The sequence below is a fragment of the Sinohyriopsis cumingii genome, chromosome 17 (assembly GCF_028554795.1).
Source record: "Sinohyriopsis cumingii isolate HCF-2022 chromosome 17, ASM2855479v2, whole genome shotgun sequence".
NCBI classification, from domain to species: domain Eukaryota; kingdom Metazoa; phylum Mollusca; class Bivalvia; order Unionida; family Unionidae; genus Sinohyriopsis; species Sinohyriopsis cumingii.
In genome coordinates this window covers 84,116,021-84,137,510 of record NC_142977.1, presented here as the reverse complement: position 1 = coordinate 84,137,510, position 21,490 = coordinate 84,116,021, and the positions used below count along the sequence as shown (strand labels likewise).

At 37.4% G+C, this 21,490-nt stretch overlaps 1 protein-coding gene across 2 annotated transcripts; it reads left to right on the top strand.

The window, feature by feature from the left end:
* Nucleotides 1-590: 590 nt before the first annotated feature.
* LOC149779343 (uncharacterized) lies at nt 591-13,502 on the top strand. 2 transcript variants are annotated; one of them, XM_089939965.1, is made up of 7 exons: nt 591-1,200; nt 3,344-3,501; nt 5,429-5,593; nt 6,078-6,170; nt 6,616-6,819; nt 7,530-7,715; nt 11,266-13,502. In XM_089939965.1, exons 1-7 carry the CDS (start codon nt 998-1,000, stop codon nt 11,274-11,276), a joined length of 1,020 nt encoding a protein of 339 aa, XP_089796091.1. In that variant the 5' UTR covers nt 591-997; the 3' UTR covers nt 11,277-13,502. The 2 variants fall into 2 exon arrangements, with proteins under 2 accessions (XP_089796091.1, XP_089796089.1); XM_089939963.1 differs by having other exon boundaries at nt 3,329-3,501.
* Nucleotides 13,503-21,490: the final 7,988 nt, after the last annotated feature.

Genomic DNA, 21,490 nt, shown 5'->3' with positions numbered 1-21,490 from the left:
TAGCTAGGTTTTTATTTATGAGTGGATGAAAAATATCTTACGTTGATTTATGACTGGATGAAAAATATGGTACGTTGATTTATGTTGGGATAATAAATATGGTACGTTGATTTATGATGGGATAATGAACATTATACTTTGAATGATAAACATGGTACGTTTATTCATGATTGGATGATAAACATGGTACGTTTATTTATGATTTTGGATGATAAATATGGATACGCGACACATCCTTCTCACAATTAAATGTCCCTTCAATTATTCTCATAGATATTGACGCGTTATAATTGTTATAGAAATGTTACCAAACGGATTTTAAAAAAAAATTAAAATGTAATTTAAAAACTCACCGCAATAAAGAACATTTTAGGCATTATTTTCATTTTCCATCAAATCTACATATCTCCCATGTGCAACCCACACCGTAGTAATAGTTCCCACACTATTGATCGAAATAACTCGGTCAAGTGTTGTGGGGAGGGGTATACATAAGGTGGTCGAGTACTTTACTTGTCTAATACGTCATCGCTGTCTGAAGTATATTTGGTCTGTATCACACCTTCGTGTTGTTACTCGCTTCTCTTACTATACTCACTTCACTTCAAGTGTTTGCCTACGAGACTCATTCAGACAGTAGTTAAAGATTGGACCTTAACAGACAGCTTTTCGACTACCAAAGGTAATACAGAAAAGACGAAGCTAAGTGTTCCATTGAAACAGTCAGTTTAGACAACAGTACAAGAGTATTGAAATTTGATTTTAAGACTTTTTCATGAACGTTTGAATTAATTTTTCTGAGTTCTTCGATGTCGCTTTCATTCTGATATTTTCATTTTTCCCACTGTCTCCTATGATGTGACGTTTGTTTAGATAGACACAGTTCATGTTATGTAAATTAACATTTGTTGATAGTGGACTTTAAACCATCAGGATTTTGATTGTTGAGAAGAAATTTCTCACCGTTTTGTGAGCAACGCCGCTGCCGGAAGCAAAAATGATGACATGTCCCCTGTTCATGTTGACTTTGTCTTACTCGAGTGTTGTGATTTTAAACATTCCTGGTTGTTATACTCTTCAAGACTTTCAATACCCTGAAAACCACGGGATCACAAATGAAGTTGAACCAACAAACATTACAACAACTTCGTCATCAACGCCTATTACTAGAGAAGAAAGACTTAAGAAGATGAGACAGAGGTAAGTCGTCTTTGTAATACGAAAATGTATTACTAATAAATAAGATGCAGTTATATTAAAAATAAGATTCGACACAGTCTGTCAGAGAAATTTTTATTTTTCCTAATTGATTTATATTTTTAATTATATATAATGAGAGAAACAAACGTTCAGTCCCAGCATCATGTAAAGTAGAAGGTGCATAAGTTTTAGTCCAAAACGTACCTTACCATTTTTGTCACATATTATAAATTTACACCGGAGAGTGAATAAAAGAAGAGTAAAGGTCAATAATTTTATTGAATCGTATGATATAGCCTCTATTAAACTTTGGAAAAAATTTTATGTTTTATTACATTGCATCAGTAAATATACCAGGACCAGAAATGCCACAGACCGTTATACTTTTTGCAAAGAAGCAAGACACAAGATAAACAATTGTCCATGTATTCTACTAACGAACATATGCAAAATAAAAATGGCATACCAACCCCGATACAAAAACAACAACAAAGAAACAAAATGAAACACAATCAGAAATACCTCAATATCTTCTAGCGCATGCTATAGTAAAAGTCACACAGGTCATGTGCATTCAAAGGGGGGGGGGGGCAGGGAATCATTTCAGCAATGAGCGTAAATTTGTAGGATTTGATTCTACATGCCTTTAAGAGGCAAGTATTCGCTTCATTTGGATTCTTATACATTCACATTCTTTTGGAATGTCATTATTTAGCCGCCCGGGAGTGCATACGGCAAAATCAATGTTAAACCACGTAGACATTGTCGGACGAAATTAACTTGAAGGTGTGATCCAGTACAATCCAGATTGAATGTCGCGCGCTGTGATGTCAAAAAGTATCGCTACGCATATTGATAAACGAATTCGTACTATCCTGTATTGTGACGATTCCACTCAACGTGCTCTTTACTTGGCCCAAGTTTAGCACATGGCCACCATTGTAAAAGACCATAGCGATCGATAATATTTTCGGCTGGAAGTCTCTTGATGTCAGTTAAGGTGCAGAACATTCAATAATCAGGACTGAATAGACTTAAGTTAAAAGAAAAATGTATATTTAATTTGTATTTAATTTAAAATGAGAAAAGCTCCTAATAAAAAAAAAATCTTCAGAATATATTGCTGCCATAGTTTTGACCTCTGGATCATAGAAACCTTATTGGATCGTCACCGAGCTAATACACTGACTCTGTCCTTCATACGTACTCTGATGAAAGAGTGCAGTCAGGGTAAAAAGAGTCAATTTTATTTACTGAAGAACCAGGCTATGCAAGGACGCTATCTGTATATTGTGACATTTGCAGCGTGCCACCTGGCAGCGTCGTCAGCCCAGTGTAGACGAGGCAAAGTCGTCACAATTTTATTTCGTTCGAGTTTTCACGTGAAATAAATATAAGTACAAACAGTCAGAAGATATAAGTTCTTTATCAGAGTAGTTATAAAAATCGCCCCAAAAGTCTCGGCTTTTGCAATACATATTTGTTTTTGTTGTTTCAGCGATATTAGTCGGACGGAACCATTTATGTAAAAATAAAACGATTCGATGCAATTGGACCCTGAAGATTAAAAACAAAATTACGAGAAAAACAAAATATAACAAATAAGAAGAAACAAATCTTTGTAACTCTTTAGCCATTTGTCAACCCCAAGTATATCTAAGATATATTGTTTCTAACGATGCATGAACTTGTGTATTGCAAGATTACTATAACGGTGTTAGCTTATTTCAAATTCAAGTCTAGCTGTAAACCGACCACATATAAATTTTATCTGTGTTCTTCACATGGCCGTTTTTTCTTGTGGTGTCGATAGTAACAACATTAGTAGTAGTAGTAGTTGCAGGTGTATTGATAATATTATTAGTATTTCAAAGCTGTGGCAATTATCATCATTATAACAGTTTATTTTTCCCCACCATAAAATGCAGCTCTGCCTCAAATGCCAGGTAAATACCGTAATAAAACCCATGAACAGTAGAAATAGCACACACACACACACACACACACACACACACACACACACACACAATAGACAAATACATTAGCCATATTATTTGAATTATGCATGGCACAGAAAAAGAATAAAATGTAAATTCTTTATAAATTAAAACAAGTGCAATATTTTCAGTGGCATTTTTTCCAGATCGAAAGATGCCAGAATATTTTACCTGCAACAACACATGTTGAACACCTTGGGTTGGGAGAAGCCTCCAAACATCAGCAACATCATGAAATTGATGCTTCTGAGAAACATAGATCCACGATACGTGGTGAGGAGGAACATGTGTTACCATGCAGCGTGTGAGTTGGAATTTACTTGTCATATAAATCCTAAAATTAAAAAATATTTAATACTTTAAGCATTCGAATTTAAGCAGCACTTTGACATTTTGGGCTTTATTTGGAGGAAAGCATAAGCCTCTGGTACACATATTTTCTAATATAAGTATCTGTAGATTCCTAATAAAATGTTTTCTGGTGCGGCGAAAATGATAAGTTAAAGAATATTTACTAAAAAAACTGTGTAGCTTAGTATTAATGAAGATTATTTTCACTTTATATTTATTAATATAAACTTTAACGAGTTATATATATATATATATATATATATATATATATATATATATATATATATATATATATATATATATATATATATATATATATATGGCTTTTAAAGTGTTGGTATAAATAAATCAATTTGATATACAAATACTATTGGTATATCAAATTGTGATCATCCCATGGCGCAATAATACGCATATGTAAACATTATCGCGACGGTCTTGCTGTTGACTCTAGATCAATGATGAATTCCCACACGTTAATCATTAGTGGCGTATGAAAATAGAGATAAAAAGTATTTATGATTTCCGTTTTCTAAATGAATTTAGTATAGTACACATATTCTTCGTAATCCTTTCTGCTTTCTGTTCCCCCCTCCCCTCGCAAGTATAACGAACAACTACGCAGACATGTGCAGTGAGAGAGAAAAGGAATTTGGGCTGGATTAAAACCTTGAAATAGAAATTACGCCAAGTAACCTACATGAATATGGTTCGTCGTAATGATATGTGTACACTTTCATTGGGATCTATCTACAGCGTTTATCAATGATACAAAGTTGCAAACCATGTTGATATTGTAAGTTAAATTTCTCGGTTACGTGGTACATATAGTGTGATGTATTTAATGTTTTGTTATTGTTTCTTAAACATAATATTATATTCTAAAAATAGATTATTATTAATTAAATATGAAAATGTCCAAAGACCGCTCTCTCTCTCTCTCTCTGTGGACCTCTGGACCATCGTAGCAAGATAAGGGCTAAAATCTATGAAATGACGAGGGTAGAGGATTTTCGTTTGTGTCATCCCATGATGTCTCTGGACTTGCGTGTGTGTGTGTGTGTGTAGAAACTAAAATATGAAAACAATCAACTTATCAATATGCAAAGGTGAGTTTGAATAGCCACAAAAGGCGTGGAACTACATTTTGTAGCGGACACACTCGGGTGATGTGAGGTGTTCATTCACTCGGTCAATACACAGCTGCCTGTAGGAAATCTTAATTCCGTTCAAAGGGCAAATATATTTATTTGTATGTCATATAAATAAAATATATGTATAGCATGTACGCTGTATCAGTGATATACCACGCGAAAACATTTTTCATTTAAAGGAAAATCGGCAAGCCTCGTTTCCTTATAATGAAAAATGTATACATCTTGTGATATATATATATATATATATATATATATATATATATATATATATATATATATATGAATATGCATGATGCATATATGAACTTTGAAATGTAGATATATTACGCTTTAATTTTTCTGTAGTTTTGTAAAGAATTAAAGTACAGTGTCCAAAGTCATCGTTGCGTACAAATTATATTTAGCAAAAGTATGTTTGTCCATTGATCGTCTCTTAAAAATATAAAAAGTTTGCTAACCATGTATCAAAGTTTTGTTGAAGGGAACATGGAGATATAATCAAAAGCAATTAGACAGGCAAACAAACCAACAGCCAAATTAAGAGATAGAGAGATATCTGAATAGACAGAAAAATGGAATGCGTATAAAGAACATACAAACAGCAGTACCCATTTGTTACTGAATAAATTAACTTATTTTAGTTGAACTATGTAGATTCGATCTAGTGAACAATATACGGTCATTGTGGAACATTCGCAGAATGCTTGATATCTTGTCTTTCAGGTGCCATGGCTTCTACAGATTCGTTGCCGCAGTATATTGACCGTTCTCTGTGGTTCGAGTCTGCTTCCAACTCTCTGAGGCTCTTCTTCAATATAACCATGAACCAGGAACCCGGTCTAACAATAACCAGCTCCTATCTCAGACTTTACGTCAAAAGGCGGGAAAGTGAGTACCTTTCAATGTCTGGACAATCGTTCATTCTTGTCAATTATATTAGACACTAAATAAATAAATAAATAAATCAATAAATAAATAAATTATTCATTACTTTCACTAATGTTTGAAAACTTAACGAGTTTAGAATAACTTTAGAAGTTTCGTCAATCATAAAACCAGGAAGTTATTGTAAGGTTTAATGGTTTGCAAAATGTTTTCGATTTTTTAAAATTTTTTGTTTTGCTTTCTTGTGTCCTTTATGGGTAATATCTTTCAAAAATAATAATAAAATAATAATTTTGTGTTAAAACTAATTTTAATTATGTAATACTTATCGGTTACTATTGCATTGCTCTCTTTATCTTTCATTCCTTTTGATGACATTTACTCTCCTCCGTGTATACGTGACTTTGATACATGGTTTCTATGATCTTGTATATAGTTCCAATGATAATCTTTTTTTCGACCTTTCAAACCATCCTTTTCGCTTCAGATTGTAGATGTACTGCAAATAACGATGATGCAACTTCTAGATTCATCGTCAGTGTTTACCAATATACCAAACCACTAAGGCAGAAGAATAGAGGTATGTTGATTTTATTTCGTTAGCCATTGATAGAGATTAGAAAGGAAGAGGGAAAGGGAAAAGTAACCAATAAACTATTTCATATTTTTCAAGCAACCATGCAAGCAACAGAATATATGACAAAGTTAAATGAATACTTTATCACACCAGAATAGTGATCACGATGACCTTGAATACGAGTTATTAAAGCATGTCACTCATATATATTCCATCTGCAGATCGAATTATTCCATAATATTCAATTTCTTGCTCATAGTAAGCAACGACTATCTGTCATAGTTTTTTGTTTATTTTATATGAATATAAAGACATGGAATGTTGGGTGAGCGTCGAGGCTTAAAACTACAGTATTTAAACATTCAAATATATTTACTATTGTAACGGTAGCAATTTGTAACAGAAGACCACATGCTTGTAGCGTAAATTAATTAATTATTTATCACAGGTCGACCTCGAAAGCGCATTATGGACGTCAGACTGGTTACTTGGGACAGTGATCGATGGGTTCGACTCTCTGTTAAAGACGCCATAAAAGACGTTGTAATGGGTAAACGGAACTGCGGTTTTGAGGTCCAAGTTCGGAATTTGAACGAGGAAGAAATGGACGCCAAAAGGATATTTAATCCGATCGAATGTTCAATAAACTCAGGCAAGAGACACTAAGACGTACTTCATTTCATTCACTCTCTTCATAACACTGACTAAAATATCTGATATTTAAGCATATTTTTACTGCCAAATCATAAATACAAGGCGAAGGCGCTCGACAAAACGTTATACTATCTTAAAATGATGGCATATCATTAGTAAATCAGTGGAGGAGGAACATATATATATATATATATATATATATATATATATATATATATATATATATATATATATATATATATATATATATATATAAGTTAAAAAGAGACGTCACTAAAGTAATATGTATATAGGAACATATGTATATGCATTCATCTTTGTATATGTAACAGCGTCACTAAAGTAATAGATATATATATATATATATATATATATATATATATATATATATATATATATATATATATATATATATATATATATATATATAATTCTTAGAGACAAAAAGGCCAAAAAACATTTGAGGATAAAGGAAGAAAAGAATTAATAAACAAGGAAACATTTGAATGCTGCAAAATATACATGTGAAAATAAACTGGAGAACAACGTATGTGTGTATGTATGTATGTATGTATGTATGTATGTATGCATGCATGCATGCATGTATGTATGTATGTATGTATGTATGTATGTATGTATGTTTACCCTTTCTGAAGATTAGGAAGGAAACTGAGCATATGTTTGGACAATCTTTGTTTTGTTCCACAGAGTTCGATTGTCTGGGAAGAGTTACATCAGCTATCGGTGAGCCCGAGGAAGATGACCACACAAACAAATCTCCCGTTCTAGAGATCAGCTCCACCGTCACACAAAGTATAGATGGCCTACATCAAATGTACGTGGGCAATGACGGTACTGCTACAGTTGGGGGCGACAGCTATGATCCAGATATAGGTAAGCAAAAACGTACATTAAAATGACAAACTATTTACCTCACTGACAATAACAAGCAGTATTATTTTCATTCAAGAGATTTCCACAAAGAAAGCAAGTGTTTTAGTAAACCTTGTTTCTCCTTGAATACTTACCCGATCGCATTAACGTTATTAATATAAGCCTTAATACCTTCCGAATCCAGCCCTCCCAAGGACGAAATTCGTCTTTCAGTCTATAATAAATATACAAAGGGCAACAACTCTTGCCCATTACTTACTCTTGCCGCTTACAGCTGGTGCTAGTTTAAGATGAGTGGTACATCGTAATTCGGGTAGTAAAGCAATGTGATCGGGTAAGTATTTTAGGAGAAACATAATTTGCTTTCTCCTTCGAATGCGTTCCCCGATCACATTAACGGGAAGAGAATATGAAATAAACGTAGAGAATGTTGAATATCCAACCTATTCCCCAGGTAACATCTGTGGGGAGAATATTGGATTCCCATATGAGCGTTAATCCATACTCCTAACTGCGAGCAATACAACGGGATGCGACGTGGCTTACGTCTGCAAAGAATAAATAATGAGATCTTTTTAAAAGATAATATTTCTGGGCGAATCCATAGCGAAGATTGCACTGGGTGCTCGTCCGAAGTTTGTAATAGCGACAATAGGGTCTGCCTGATTCAGAACGTGTCGCTGTGAAACCAATGCTCATATATAAAAATCTAGAAGCAAGACTGTGCATGCCAACCGACGGCCTCTGTGATTATAAAGGTATGGCGGTCATGGCATGGCTCCGTTAGATTACCCTTATTTCACTGACAGAGATCTTCACGAAGAGACTCTGCTCGAGTGATACGTCACAGTATGTCGTGCACATTCTTGATTCGTTATGTCCTCTTTCCCAGGTTTATCTGGGAGAAAGAGGCGTTTTTGAGCACCACAAACTGGCTCAAACCTATACAGAAAAAGTTTGGGAAAAAATATTAGCTCCAGTTTGAATGACTCTTGGGTTGTGTCAGTACAGGAAAGAAGTATGTTGAAGTCTTGAATGTCCCAAGACAGCAACCAATTCTTGGCGACAAAATCTGGTTGTTTCATAAGGACCACCAATCCATCTGATCGAAACTGAAGGTAGGCTGGGTCAACAGAGAGAGAGAGAGAGAGAGACAGAGAGAGAGAATGTAGTTCACTGATCATGCAAGCCAAAACGAGCGCTATCAAGAAACAGGTTTTGTGTGAAAGGAGCTTCAGCGATGTCCTGGCTTAAGATTCGATCTTTTAAAACTCAGCCAAGTCAGAACTCAGGAAAGAGTCTAGTTAGAAAAACAATGTTAGCGATTTGGGCCTAATTAAATCAAAGCTAGACAACAGTCAGAGGTCTTTGTTATGACCAACATCCTCCCAACCATAATGACGGAACGTGCCCTTTAGAGTAATCGGAGCAATCCTTTTCTCCTCCAACAGGCATATAAGAACTCACGGTCAGCTATTTGTGGTCACAAAGGCTCTCAAAGGGATGATGCTTTGACTTTGCGACAGTCCCTGAAATCGCGCCACTTTCCCTTAATAAGCTTTAAAATTGGTAGCTGAAGTTTAGCACGTACAATTCATTACAAGACTAAAGAGCTGAAAAGTTTCTGCTGAAGGGCTTTCTAGGCAAAGAATTATGCGTGAAGAAGAAGTCGGTTAGGGTTAGGATGGAACCCTGGGGATCGAGGGTGCTTTAGAAAACTTTGCACGGCCAGGATCTTCCCGGGTAGATCTATCACTGGATCAAGACGATCGTTGATCCAGGATTTTTCCCAGCGGAGACGGCTAATTTTGTACTTCTGGCCTCACAATTTCTGTATAATCTTAGGAACTAAGATTATTGGTTGGGTAGGCAAAGGGTTACAGACCCTCCGAACTGAGAGAAAAAGTTTTAATGTACCAAGCCTTGGGATGGGGTAATGGTGAACGAAGGTGGACAGTTTGTGATTCCACCTGCTTGCAAATGATCAATCATCGGACACCCCCATAGCTGGAAAATCTTATGAAAGAACAATGGATGGAGAAATCTTTCCTCCTTGACAAAAAATCGGTAAGGATTGAGTCTACCTAGAACATGTCTGAGCTAGATGTCTGTGTTTCTTTGTACGCACGAACTACGGAATGCCCAGACCAGAATGTAGAGTTGTGATGACTTGGTTCCACCCTGTTTGAGGAGGTATGTTACCACTGCGTGTTGTCTGAGATAATTAGCCACATATTGAAGATAATCGTTCCAAGATGAAAGGCTCTGATAACAGTTTTCATCTCTGAGAGCTTGACGTTGAAACCTGTGTCCTCTGGGCCCCGCTTATCGTTGACGGTGTCGAAGTTTGGTGATAAATGTGTTGTTCAACCAAAGGTGCTTGCATTTGTACACACAGTCCCATGCGAGTGCGGCTGTTGAAAAGGCATTCCTATAGTGAGCCAGCCATGGTTGCAACACTGGTGCAGGAATAATCCTATCTCACTCATTACATTGATCCTGTAATCCAGTGATTTAACAACATTCTCGACAAGGGTAGCCAAAATCATCAGCATTCTCGGTCCTCTGATTTCTCACTTCACTCCCTGTTTCTCGCAGTTCTCCTTAGAACTGATGACCATGTGTTCTCCGACCAACTGGCGCACATGCTGAACGTAGCCGATGATGTACACATTGTATATGCGAGCCAAAAGTCACGAGATTTCTTACTGGCTGCATTCTTGCATTTAGCATGCTCAGTCTTTATGGTTGTACACGTGTAGAGCCAAACGGTGAGAGAACGCAGCAACCAAGACCGCATAAGTACAAAAATTATAATAATTATGGTAAAAATGGAAAGAAAAAAAATGTATACCACCTGTAGAACAATCATTAATACATCCAAATATAACAGAATCCTCAATAGATGAAATAAAAATAGCACAAATATCCACTTGGTATCGGAAGGCTAATGTATCTGTCTTGTCCATTCACAAGCGAAGATAAACTGGCGCAATCTGTAAGCGGAAAGGGGAGTTAATGCACACACACACACACACACACACACACACACACACATATATATATATATATATATAACACACACACACACACACACACACACACACACACATATATATATATATATATATATATATATATATATATATATATATATATATATATATATATATATATATAGAGAGAGAGAGAGAGAGAGAGAGAGAGAGAGAGAGAGAGATTTTGTCTTTGGAAGGTCTGGATTCGGGAGCTAGTAGGGCCGATATTCCTAACGTTAATATGATATGGAAACGTATTCGAAAGAGGAACCTTAAAGATTAGTTGATAGATTGTGACCTTTTCAAAGAATGAACTCATTTCTTTGACTTTTCTAAAATTTATTTGAGCCAGAATACTTCCGCTCTAAAAGGATTTTCCGTAATGCAACCACTAATGTCCTAAACAATTCAAACAATTTTGCACTTCTATTAGTTTTTTACTTCCGGGAAATGCCGACCATGTTTGATTCATGCATACACAATCTATCACAATCTATTACTGTTATTTTCAGATCAACACTAAGACTGGCTGACGTAACATTCTAAACACAACAGATCTCCGCTGAACAACGACAACCCTGCTCCACGACTCCGCTGCACCGAAAACATGCTAATGGCATCCAGCTTTAGTGAAAACTTTCACAACAATTAAGCCGGACCAGACCTCACCATCGTTCACTATAAACGACAGACTAATTTTTACAAAGTTTATTTAATGGATGTTTCACTTATTATTATTATAAATAAGATCTTTTTTCTTATTTATCCCGGTCGGGGAATGATCAATTAAAAAAATTGTGCAAAACGAATAGAAGGATACAACTGTACGTCGCATATTTGGGTACGATATTATGTGTAACAAATTTGGGAGTGGGATCGAAACACGATCCTGCTACTGCAATAACGAGCTTGAGTCCAGTAGTTCTGGAGACCCAGTCAGCATCTTTGCAAGCCAAGGGTAATAGATCCATTTCGTGTTTCATCCATCTTTGCACATATAGTGAAATTTTTGTATGCCAATTCGCTATCTGATTGGATGCAGCTGAAAAAAAGATCCAACCAGATTGCTTGTAATATTTGCTTAGGAAGATAGTTTGGAATAATTGTAGCGGCCTTTGTGAACATAGGCTTACGTTCTATGTAGGCTTTTCCACTTTAAACCTTTCATAGCCAAGTATCTGTTGTGAATTCAGTGATGCTGACATTTGTAAAGTCGCCATATTAAATATCTAACAGGTTACGTAACGAAATCTCTGATTGGTCAATAGATTTTGTGAGCTACTTGATGTATCTCTTTCACCTGCAAGAGGGCACAGGTTCAAAACTTCATTTCAGCTAGGTCGATGTGGAACTAAGTGTCTCGACGACCCTTGGCTAATGAAGACACCTAGTAAAATAATACAGAACTTTAAATCTCAATATTATCTCCTCTCCATCTCTGTCGCAGTAAATACGGACTGCTGCCCCGTCTTCGACGACATCCTTGATTCAGCGTCTACACAGAATGTAAATATTGACAGAAATATGTTTGTTTTGTTTGCCCATTATGTTTCAATTGTGCAACGCAGGCCAGAATTATATTAATTCTGTACGGCAATTCGGTGTTTAATTTTAAAGTAGACAGGTTATGAATATTAATAATAAAAATCGTTCTATACCGTATGTGATCAAATGTGCTAAAATTGAAATTATTTTTATTTACCTATCTCGTTATCGCGAAGTATACATAAAAAACAGTAAAATATTGTAAATGGTGTCAGTGATGACAAACGTGTCTGAGCGCAAAATTCAGATTAAAACTAAAAAATCATATTTGAAGATATAAAGTCGTTAAATTGAAAACAACTTAAAATGTATTACATTTGAATATATAGTCTTCAAAGAAATGCTGCAATAAAACGTTTTTCTATCCAAATAATTATACATACAAGCGGAGATTTTTTTTTTTAAATGGTCAAGATATATGTCAGTTACGGTTTAAAATTTAATTTTTTTAAAAATCTAATTCTGATTCAAATATTGGCGATAAAATTTTTAAGATGGATGAAAAAATCCCAAAGATATTTCAGAAAGTGGAAATATTTAATCCTATTCGGTAGTTAGTCGGTAAGTGTACTAGATATACGGCGGTATTTATTGCAGGTTATACTGTTAACAGTTTTATCCGCGATGCTTTAGCGGAGGACAAAAATAAATAAAATAAAAAAACTTTGCAAGAGTATAACCACCGATAAACGTCAGCAATTATGAAAACATGATATTGCTGTTATTTATATTGTAACATGCAGGATAATGAATATAACGCCCGTAACGATATAGTTGAGAGACATGACGTCACAATAGCATACAAAATTCTAACGGTATACCATTGATTTTATTGCTGGAAATTCTGACGCTCAACCAATCTGAAAAAATGTTATATATGATGATTTTTTTTTTCAATTACGAGTAATAGCCTCCTAAATGTAAAGCTTTTTTTTCTTCCTCTGATGGCTACCTCATTATTGATCATAATTCCATATTGATTATACACGTCTATTTATTTGTATTTTTGTCGTTTTTGTGATAAGAATTGCTAGCAATGTTGCTACATTGGCATATTCTCTTGTTGCAAGGTTTATCTTGCATTGAACGGTATAATGTATGTTATGATGCCTATCTATTTGTTTTCATAAACTTATTCAATTCATTGCACTTATGCTTTTCCTAGAAATCATACTCAAGTCCTAATAAAATTTCTTTTCAAGTCTTTTTCTGCTACTTCATATTTTTCACTTAATGTGAATTACACACTACTGCTAACGATTCCTTTATCACGCCCGGGCTATGTTCGTTGGTGGAGGTTTATAGCGTTGCTCACTCAACCCGTCCCTCCTTCATTACTTACACACGTATGTCCGTCTATCTCAGAGGTAACGCAATTTCGTTTTCGCTCAGCAACTTATAACACCTTTAATGAATTTAAAAACCAAATTAGGTATGGGGTCAGACATTAGAAAAAAATGTGCTCGCGTCCGAGTGACACCATTCCCCTGCAAAAGTTGAATGAGTTGTGATGACTGTTTTGACTTAGTTTGCATTTATATTTTTAACCAGATTTGTCCGTTATATAATATTTTGTAGGAGCATCCATTGCCTCGACACACATTACCATATTTAAGTTATTACAGTTTAAAAATAAAGCTCTATACCGTGTAACATTTTGATCGCATAAACGAAACAGATGCGATCATTTTTAACTCTTGGGTAATTTCCGTTAAAACGTTTCAACCAGGTTCCTATTTACGGTCTCACTGAGAGCCACCAGTAACATAACTGGTAGGACAATGCATAAAAAACATTCCTACAAAACTAGATAGAAATTAGCGTAATATTTTTGACTCAGTTTTTCAAACAAAGATATTTCCCTCTGTCCGGTATGGACGCCAGTGGTTGGGTGGTAGAGATCATACATAGTACACGCATGGCCGACGGGGGGAAGGAACGGGATATATCCCTGGGGCCCGGGCCCGGAAGGGAGCCTTGGCCGAACAACACTTTTTAATTTTATAAAATAAAAAAATTATTTGAATAAGAACAAGGAGAAGCCCGTGTTTCTTACTCCAGGGCCCGTGATCGCTCTCTACGGCCCTGAGTACAAGTCACAACTTGAGTTGTGAGAGATAACCAAACTCGCCTTAACACAAATGCTTGTCTGACGCTGGAGATACGTTGCACACAAGAAAGTAAAAACTGTAAGAAATGCAAGAGCAGCAGGGGGGCGAATCCGACATTTTGTCCAATCGTTATTTTGCTTAATTATTACTTTCTGCACTCAGCGGATCCGGTGTAGTCAGCGCTGGTAAAAAAAAAACGACGTCGGTCCATCCTACACGATGGTGACGTCATTTGGTTTAATGCGCGTCGATCCCAGTTTTGTCAGCGTCCGGTAAACACAGCGACGACCGCGTCGATGTCATTTCCCCCCCTGCTGCTAAGTAGTTATTTACAATGATCTTACAAACAGAGTGATTACTAACTCCTCCTCTTGTAGATCAATTAGGTTATTTGACTGATCGGTAAGTCTGAAATTAATTCTCGTTAAAAACCGATTATGGCATCGCATATAGACCGGATTAATCGGGCTCTCAACGATTAAGAATCCGGGAGGGGCTGTTGGCGAAAATGAATAAAGGATATACCCCTGTTGAGCTTGATTTGATTGCTTGGTATCTACCTGGTAACTCCCTTCGATAACATCACACACTAGATTGATTGCTATCACCGATGCGATATTTACGTTGTATGGAGCAATATGCCTACCACCATCTCCGTTATCGTGTTTGAGAATAGTTGATGGACCGAGAAAATCATTAAGAGACTTTCTTAGTTCTGGCGCGTTGTATCCTGGAAACTTGAAATCGGGTAAATCGGCTTCTGTGATATTATACTCGGTTAGGAATTTTTGTTTATTATCATCGCTGTTAGCAGATGTTGTCTTAACGATTCGTTCATTGATATATTCCATGTCTGATATAAGTTGATTTAACACCTCAACGTGTTTTCGTGCTTTTGTTTTCCGTAGCTGTTCTAGTTGCAATTGGTAATTATGATTAATCTCGGCAAACGCACCAGTGATATCATTTAAACGAACTGTGACCGTGGCGGACGATTCAGGAGTTTGCTTATACGGAAAATACCATTGCATGGTATTCCTGTCTTGAAATATAAACCCGCTGGGTAATAACGTGTTTCTTATAATAGACAAATCATCTCGATACCTGGGATTAATTTCATGATACGATTGCGCATTCGTGTGCAAATCCGCGGGGATTCCATTAGGTGGATTCTCGGGCCAACCTAGTATGGTTCTTATTGAACTGTTATAAATATCAACCATATACCCCGGTGTGCTTATTTCAATCGTCGATGATAACGTCGGTTCATGAACCGTAATATCGATTTTTGATTCTTTTCCTGTGATCGATTTTATCCTGCGTTGAAATTCTTTATTGATTTGTTCTACTTGGTATGACCCAGTTGGTATTGTAACCTCATTCCAGTCTGGGGTCCCATCGGGTTTATTTGTCCATGCAAAAACCAGCGAGTTATTAGGTTGTTGTCCGTTAAATGCTTCCGCTCGGATATTAGGCCAACTGTGATATACTCGCAATTTTGCCAGCGCTATTTCCTTCACTGGAATCGGAGAGGGGAAGTTTACACTGAATTCTGGCTTCGTTGATGTTATCGATATCATATTTGTTTGTACCGGAGTGGTGTTCTCCGCGATCCGTTGAAGCAATTGAAACCCTTCGGGGTTCAGCGACATTATTATTATTCGTCGTTTCTATTGTTTAATTTCAACACCGAATATTAACAACCTGCTTGTTTTCAGGAGAGTGTTTTAAGCCCATTGAAGTTGTTTCAGGAGAATGTTTTAAGCCCATTGAAGTTGTTTCAGGAGAATGTTTTAAGCCCATTGAAGTTGTTTCAGCCACGTGGTTTCCAGCTTCCAGTTGAAAATCCTCGATTTTTGACATCGCGGAGTCATACAACTGGACCATCGTGGAGAATTCAGCATCGGATATAAACGAATTATCTATCGCCAACGAGATCAACCCGGATAATTTCGAGTACGCGTCGGATACTATTTGATGTTTTACTGTATACTCGTTGAGTTTTTTCTGAGAACACGATGATATCTTTCTAGTGATTGCGTTGGCGACTCCAGCAATTGTTGTCGCCGCGGAGATAGCGATTGGAACAGCGATCGGGGCCATCATGGTCACCGTGGATAAAATAACACCGGTACCGGCTACTATACCTGACACCGAGTACACGACCGCGTCGATGGCGGTTATTTTTCGACGGTATTTTTTTATTTTTACACGGTATTGTTCGGAAAGCGTTTTCAAATTCGCGGAGAATTCTTTTACGGTATTGAATCGATATTGATGTGACGTCGGTGATACCTCTGATTCAATTACCTTGGTGGTCATTTTTATTTTAAAAGAGCTAGTGTTTTTAATTACTTAGATCCGCTACAAATTCCACATACCATGTAATGTTTACCCTAAATAGATTTCTATCAACGGCTTTAATTATAAACCGTTCGGTTGCATTCTTGTCAATGATTATTGATATTGTATTGTTAAACTCAGATGAACTCGACGATGATATATTAAACTGCATCGCTGAAATCAATGTCAATCGATAAATACCCCTAACAGTTGCGGTGATACTTGTTATATTATTCGTAGGAGTCCAATCGAATGATTCATGATGAATCGTGTATACTGTGTTGATGGTGTTTTCATGAGGGATTTTTATTTTTGTCGTTCCCGGTAGTCTGTCTTTAATCGCTGTAACATCAGTTTTGATTGTTTCTATTTCATGCCGATTCGCGTGTATATTAATTTTGATTATTCTTATTTCCTGTGTATGCGCGTCTATATTATTTATGTTCGTTGCAACATCAGTTTTGATTGTTTCTATTTCCTGTCTATACGCAGTGATATCATTTATAGTTATTGTAATTTCTTCCGGTTTGGTATTTTTTTTACCAAAGAATTTATCAATGGCGTTATCAGCCCTGTTAAAATTTTTTCGCAACGTGTAAAATTGGCCCGACAGCGTTGTAAACTCCGAAATAGTATTTTTTATCCCCACAAGATTCGGTTCGGTTACCGTCGGGGTTCCAAAAAAACTAGCAGTAGTGAGTTGTATACCGGTGACAGACTTTTGTATCCCCTCGAACTGATTTGCTTGCGCGTTAAATTTATCATACAAATTTTTTAACGAATTCGACATGGTTATATAATTGTCGCCAAGTGTACTTATTTTTCCATTTATCGTCAAGATGGATTCACCTGATTTAAGTCGTCCGTCATCGGTATACAACGCGATGGTGTTCTCGGCGGCATCATTATTTCGTGTTAAAACGTCATTCAGCGACACATTACTGGATTTCAGTTTACCCTGGCGGTCTTGAAATACAACTATTTCGCCCGGGTCAACACTGGTTAAATTTAACGTATCAGCGATTTCATCCTCGATTAGTTTTTTTATGTCATCGGTGGCGAGCGTTTCCGTGGGTTTTTTCAGCGCCGAAACCGGTCGTCCCCAAATATCAATCATTATTATTATAAAAAAAAACGGTGTTTTTAATTAACCCGCCGGGCCTCTACGACCCCACTAGTGTATTCGTTTACAACCACATGAGGTGGTTTCCGCGATGATGAAATCGCCGCGAGTACGTTCAATACCTCACGGCCGCATATCGGTGGGTCACTTAATTGTTGTGTTGGCAGCGTGGAATAAAAAACCGGGGCTGAACACGCCCGGATATACCGCATGAACTCGTTTGGCGGGGCTAACCCGTATGAATCAAAATAGACGATCGCACGCGGATCAATTGCGTATGCAACCCAATGAGTTCCCGCTCCGGAGGATTTATCGAGGTTAATTATACCGGTTTCAATATTCCTTGGTTTTGTCGGTAATTGATCCCTCATGAAAACACCTCTGAAGTTTTTTATCGCTAACGCGTTTGCGGCATCTATTAAATCAAAATTAGACATTGGAGTCATTAAACGGTTCCCGGTAGTCTTAGACCCTTTCCCGAGTACCATGAATACGGGGTTCCCGGTAGTCTTAGACCCTTTCCTGCTACGGGTCGTATTTTTTTATAGCCTTTCCCGGTTGCCTTCTTCAATGCCATTCCCGCCGCGGTACCAACGGCTCCTAACGCCGCCGCCTTCGCCACTGCTGGGGCCGCCGCGGCAATCAACGCTGAAATCGCAGCTAACAGCGGAAATATCCCACCGGTCTTTTCCATGTTTTTAATCGCTGCGGCTGAAAAATCTATTTGAACACCCTTTTTATTCTTCATCGCATCATTGAAATGTTTTATTTGACGCGCCGTTAACGATATCTTATGATTACCACCTGCCATCTGTGACGGCTTTAACGTTATTGTGGTTCCGCATTGTTTAGCCGACTTTGATCGTAATTTCTTGACTTGACCATCGGTCAACTCTACACCGACAACATTATACGACATTTTTATTGTAAACGCGTTTATGTTTTCAATTACATGTTTTCTACTGGTGCATCAACGATTCTCATTCGTCCACCAACACCTTCCAACAGCATTGATTTATCGCTGAGAATGACAGCAACCGCTCTATAATCGGCAATAACGCCGCGAGTTACATTAGCTCGGAAGTGTATATCAACGACGTATTGTCTTGTTAAATCAAGATGTTCCAGCGAAAAGTAATAAATCGGATATAGTTCTTTGAAATCATGTTGTGATATTTGCAAACCAGTGTCGACGTTTTGATCACGACTCATATACGACAGCAACCGATGGTACACGCGTGCAATATGGTTTTGACCGTAATTAAGTTGTATATCCTCAGATGGTTCCTGCTGGCCGTTTATTCTCAGCGAGACGTCAGTAACGCCTAATCGATCAAATATCATATGGCTGGATAGTTGATTATCAACTCTCGTCATATCCTGCAACGCAACAAATATATGACGCGGAGCCGAAATGCCTTGTTGTGATGCCAGGTTCCATGTGAATACACCATTGATATTTGATTGCTTAGTATCTGTTGTTGTTGTTAGCCAACTTAGTAATGATTTTCCTCCCTGCTCCATAAAGGATAGCAATCGTGCCTCTGTGGTAATGGATGGAGTCATCACTGGCATCCACAATAATATTTTAGTTAAAACGACTTTACCAGGGTCATTATTTGGATTCGCAAGATCCGCTGGAATCCTCCAAATTGCATTTCTATCATCACCTTTTCGCACAAGCACCACGGTATGCTTTGCTCCGTAGATAACTTTTCGCACGTTCCTACAAAATCCGAATATATGATGCAGTGGAATCGCGCATGAGAAAGATCTACGCGGCCCTGTTAACATTGATATGCGTGTTGCAGCTCCGATGTTAAAATTAGGATCGCTGTTTATAATCATATTCTCAACATCAGCATCAGCGTTATTAGCATTATTTCTTGGTCGTCTTACCACAAATTGCGAGTTTCCAGCAGTGTTTCTAGTATCCTTTGCAAACATCATAGATGGACCCGCTGATCTTGTATAATCGTCGGAATATCTTGCTAGCCCGATTATTGTTGTAGCCACGTCAACATCGCGTTCTATAGACTCGATCTCTCTTCCATCAATGAGATATTTTGCGCTCTCAAATAGCGCCATTACGCCGTTATTGACTAAGCCAACTTTGGTACCATCTGGATACGGTGCTGGTACAGCAGGAGTATCGGCCTCTGTTACAAGTTCTCCTTCGATTTCAATAAACGCTTCACACGGTAAAAAATATTTACTGGTATCATGGACTTGAAGTTCAATTCGCGATCGTATGTTGGGTTGTACTGCATGATAGGAATAAAATTGATAATTACGGACAGAATCATCCTTGTGCACTGGTGCGTCCATATCAAACGCCGGGTCAGCTGTTCGTTTAAACATTTTATTTAATAATACGCTGATGCATCTAAATCATCGTCGTCGTTTTAAATTCTTCGAATTTTGTCGTGGTTTTAAACCACTTCCCGCTATTATGTTTGCGATGTCATCTTGATTATTGTTTACCAACGACGCTAGTTTTTCTTCCACGGCGTTATTTATTACTTTACTGAGATTTGCAGGCATCACTGTCGTTGATGGCATCACCGGTGGTTTCTGTTTTCTTTTTCCTGAAAATCCCTTGGATTTTACCAACGACATTAGTTTATCTCGTGCGGCAGAAAACGCCCTTCCGGCAACATCTCCAATAGCGCTGATTCCCTTATCACGAATAACATCAATGGCCTTCATTCCTAATTGTTTAGCTAACGGCGCCACTTTTGGAGCCATTCTTGTAAATAACCCCGCAATGGTGCTACCGAGACCGTCTCCGTACCACGCGCGGTATACGGGTAATCGTGAGTTTACCACGTAGACGCTGACTGGTTTATCATGGTTGTAGTGTATGATCATCTTTATTATAAAAACACCAGTTTTCCAATTAATCATCCACGAGCTCGTCTATGAGCGTTCGATATATATTAATGTCCATGATACCGCCTGCAAATAAACGCCTGCAAATATCAGCGGCCTCATTGATTATTTCCGGAGAGTTATTTCCGGCTCGTTTTCCTCCGATTAGTATTTCTAGCCGTGATATATCACTGAGAACACTACCAGGACAAGTAACGTCTTTACCAGAAGAGTATCCTTTTCCGTGCTTTGGTCTTTCACTTTTTACTTTATTGTGGAATATTATATAATTATTATCACGCGGTGGTAATTCATTTTTATATTTATTTGCCAAATACACTATTCTTGTCCAATCCTTTAACGACCTTATATTTTTCTCGTAGCCGCTATTGATATGCTCATCTCGTGTGTCCTTAGCAAAATTTGTAACAGTAAAATCAACTAATTCTTCGTAGCCGAGATTTCTAATTTTATCTATTGTGCTCTTCTTGAGTACATTACGGGGTATATTCCCCTCTTTCCGTATTTCTTCCGGTATTTCCTCCGGTATTTCTTCTTCTGGTTCTCTTGCGGTGGCGCCTAGTTCTTCTTCATCGGTCATTGTAACATAAGGTTCTTGTGGGTCCGTTATAGCGAGTGGTGGCGGCCTCCGTGTTGTAGCGAATGCTATTTTCGCAGGGAGTGTTTCCAGAGACTCTTTTGTTTGCTCGGTCTGAGCCGCTATCTTTTCAAGCGCACCGAGGA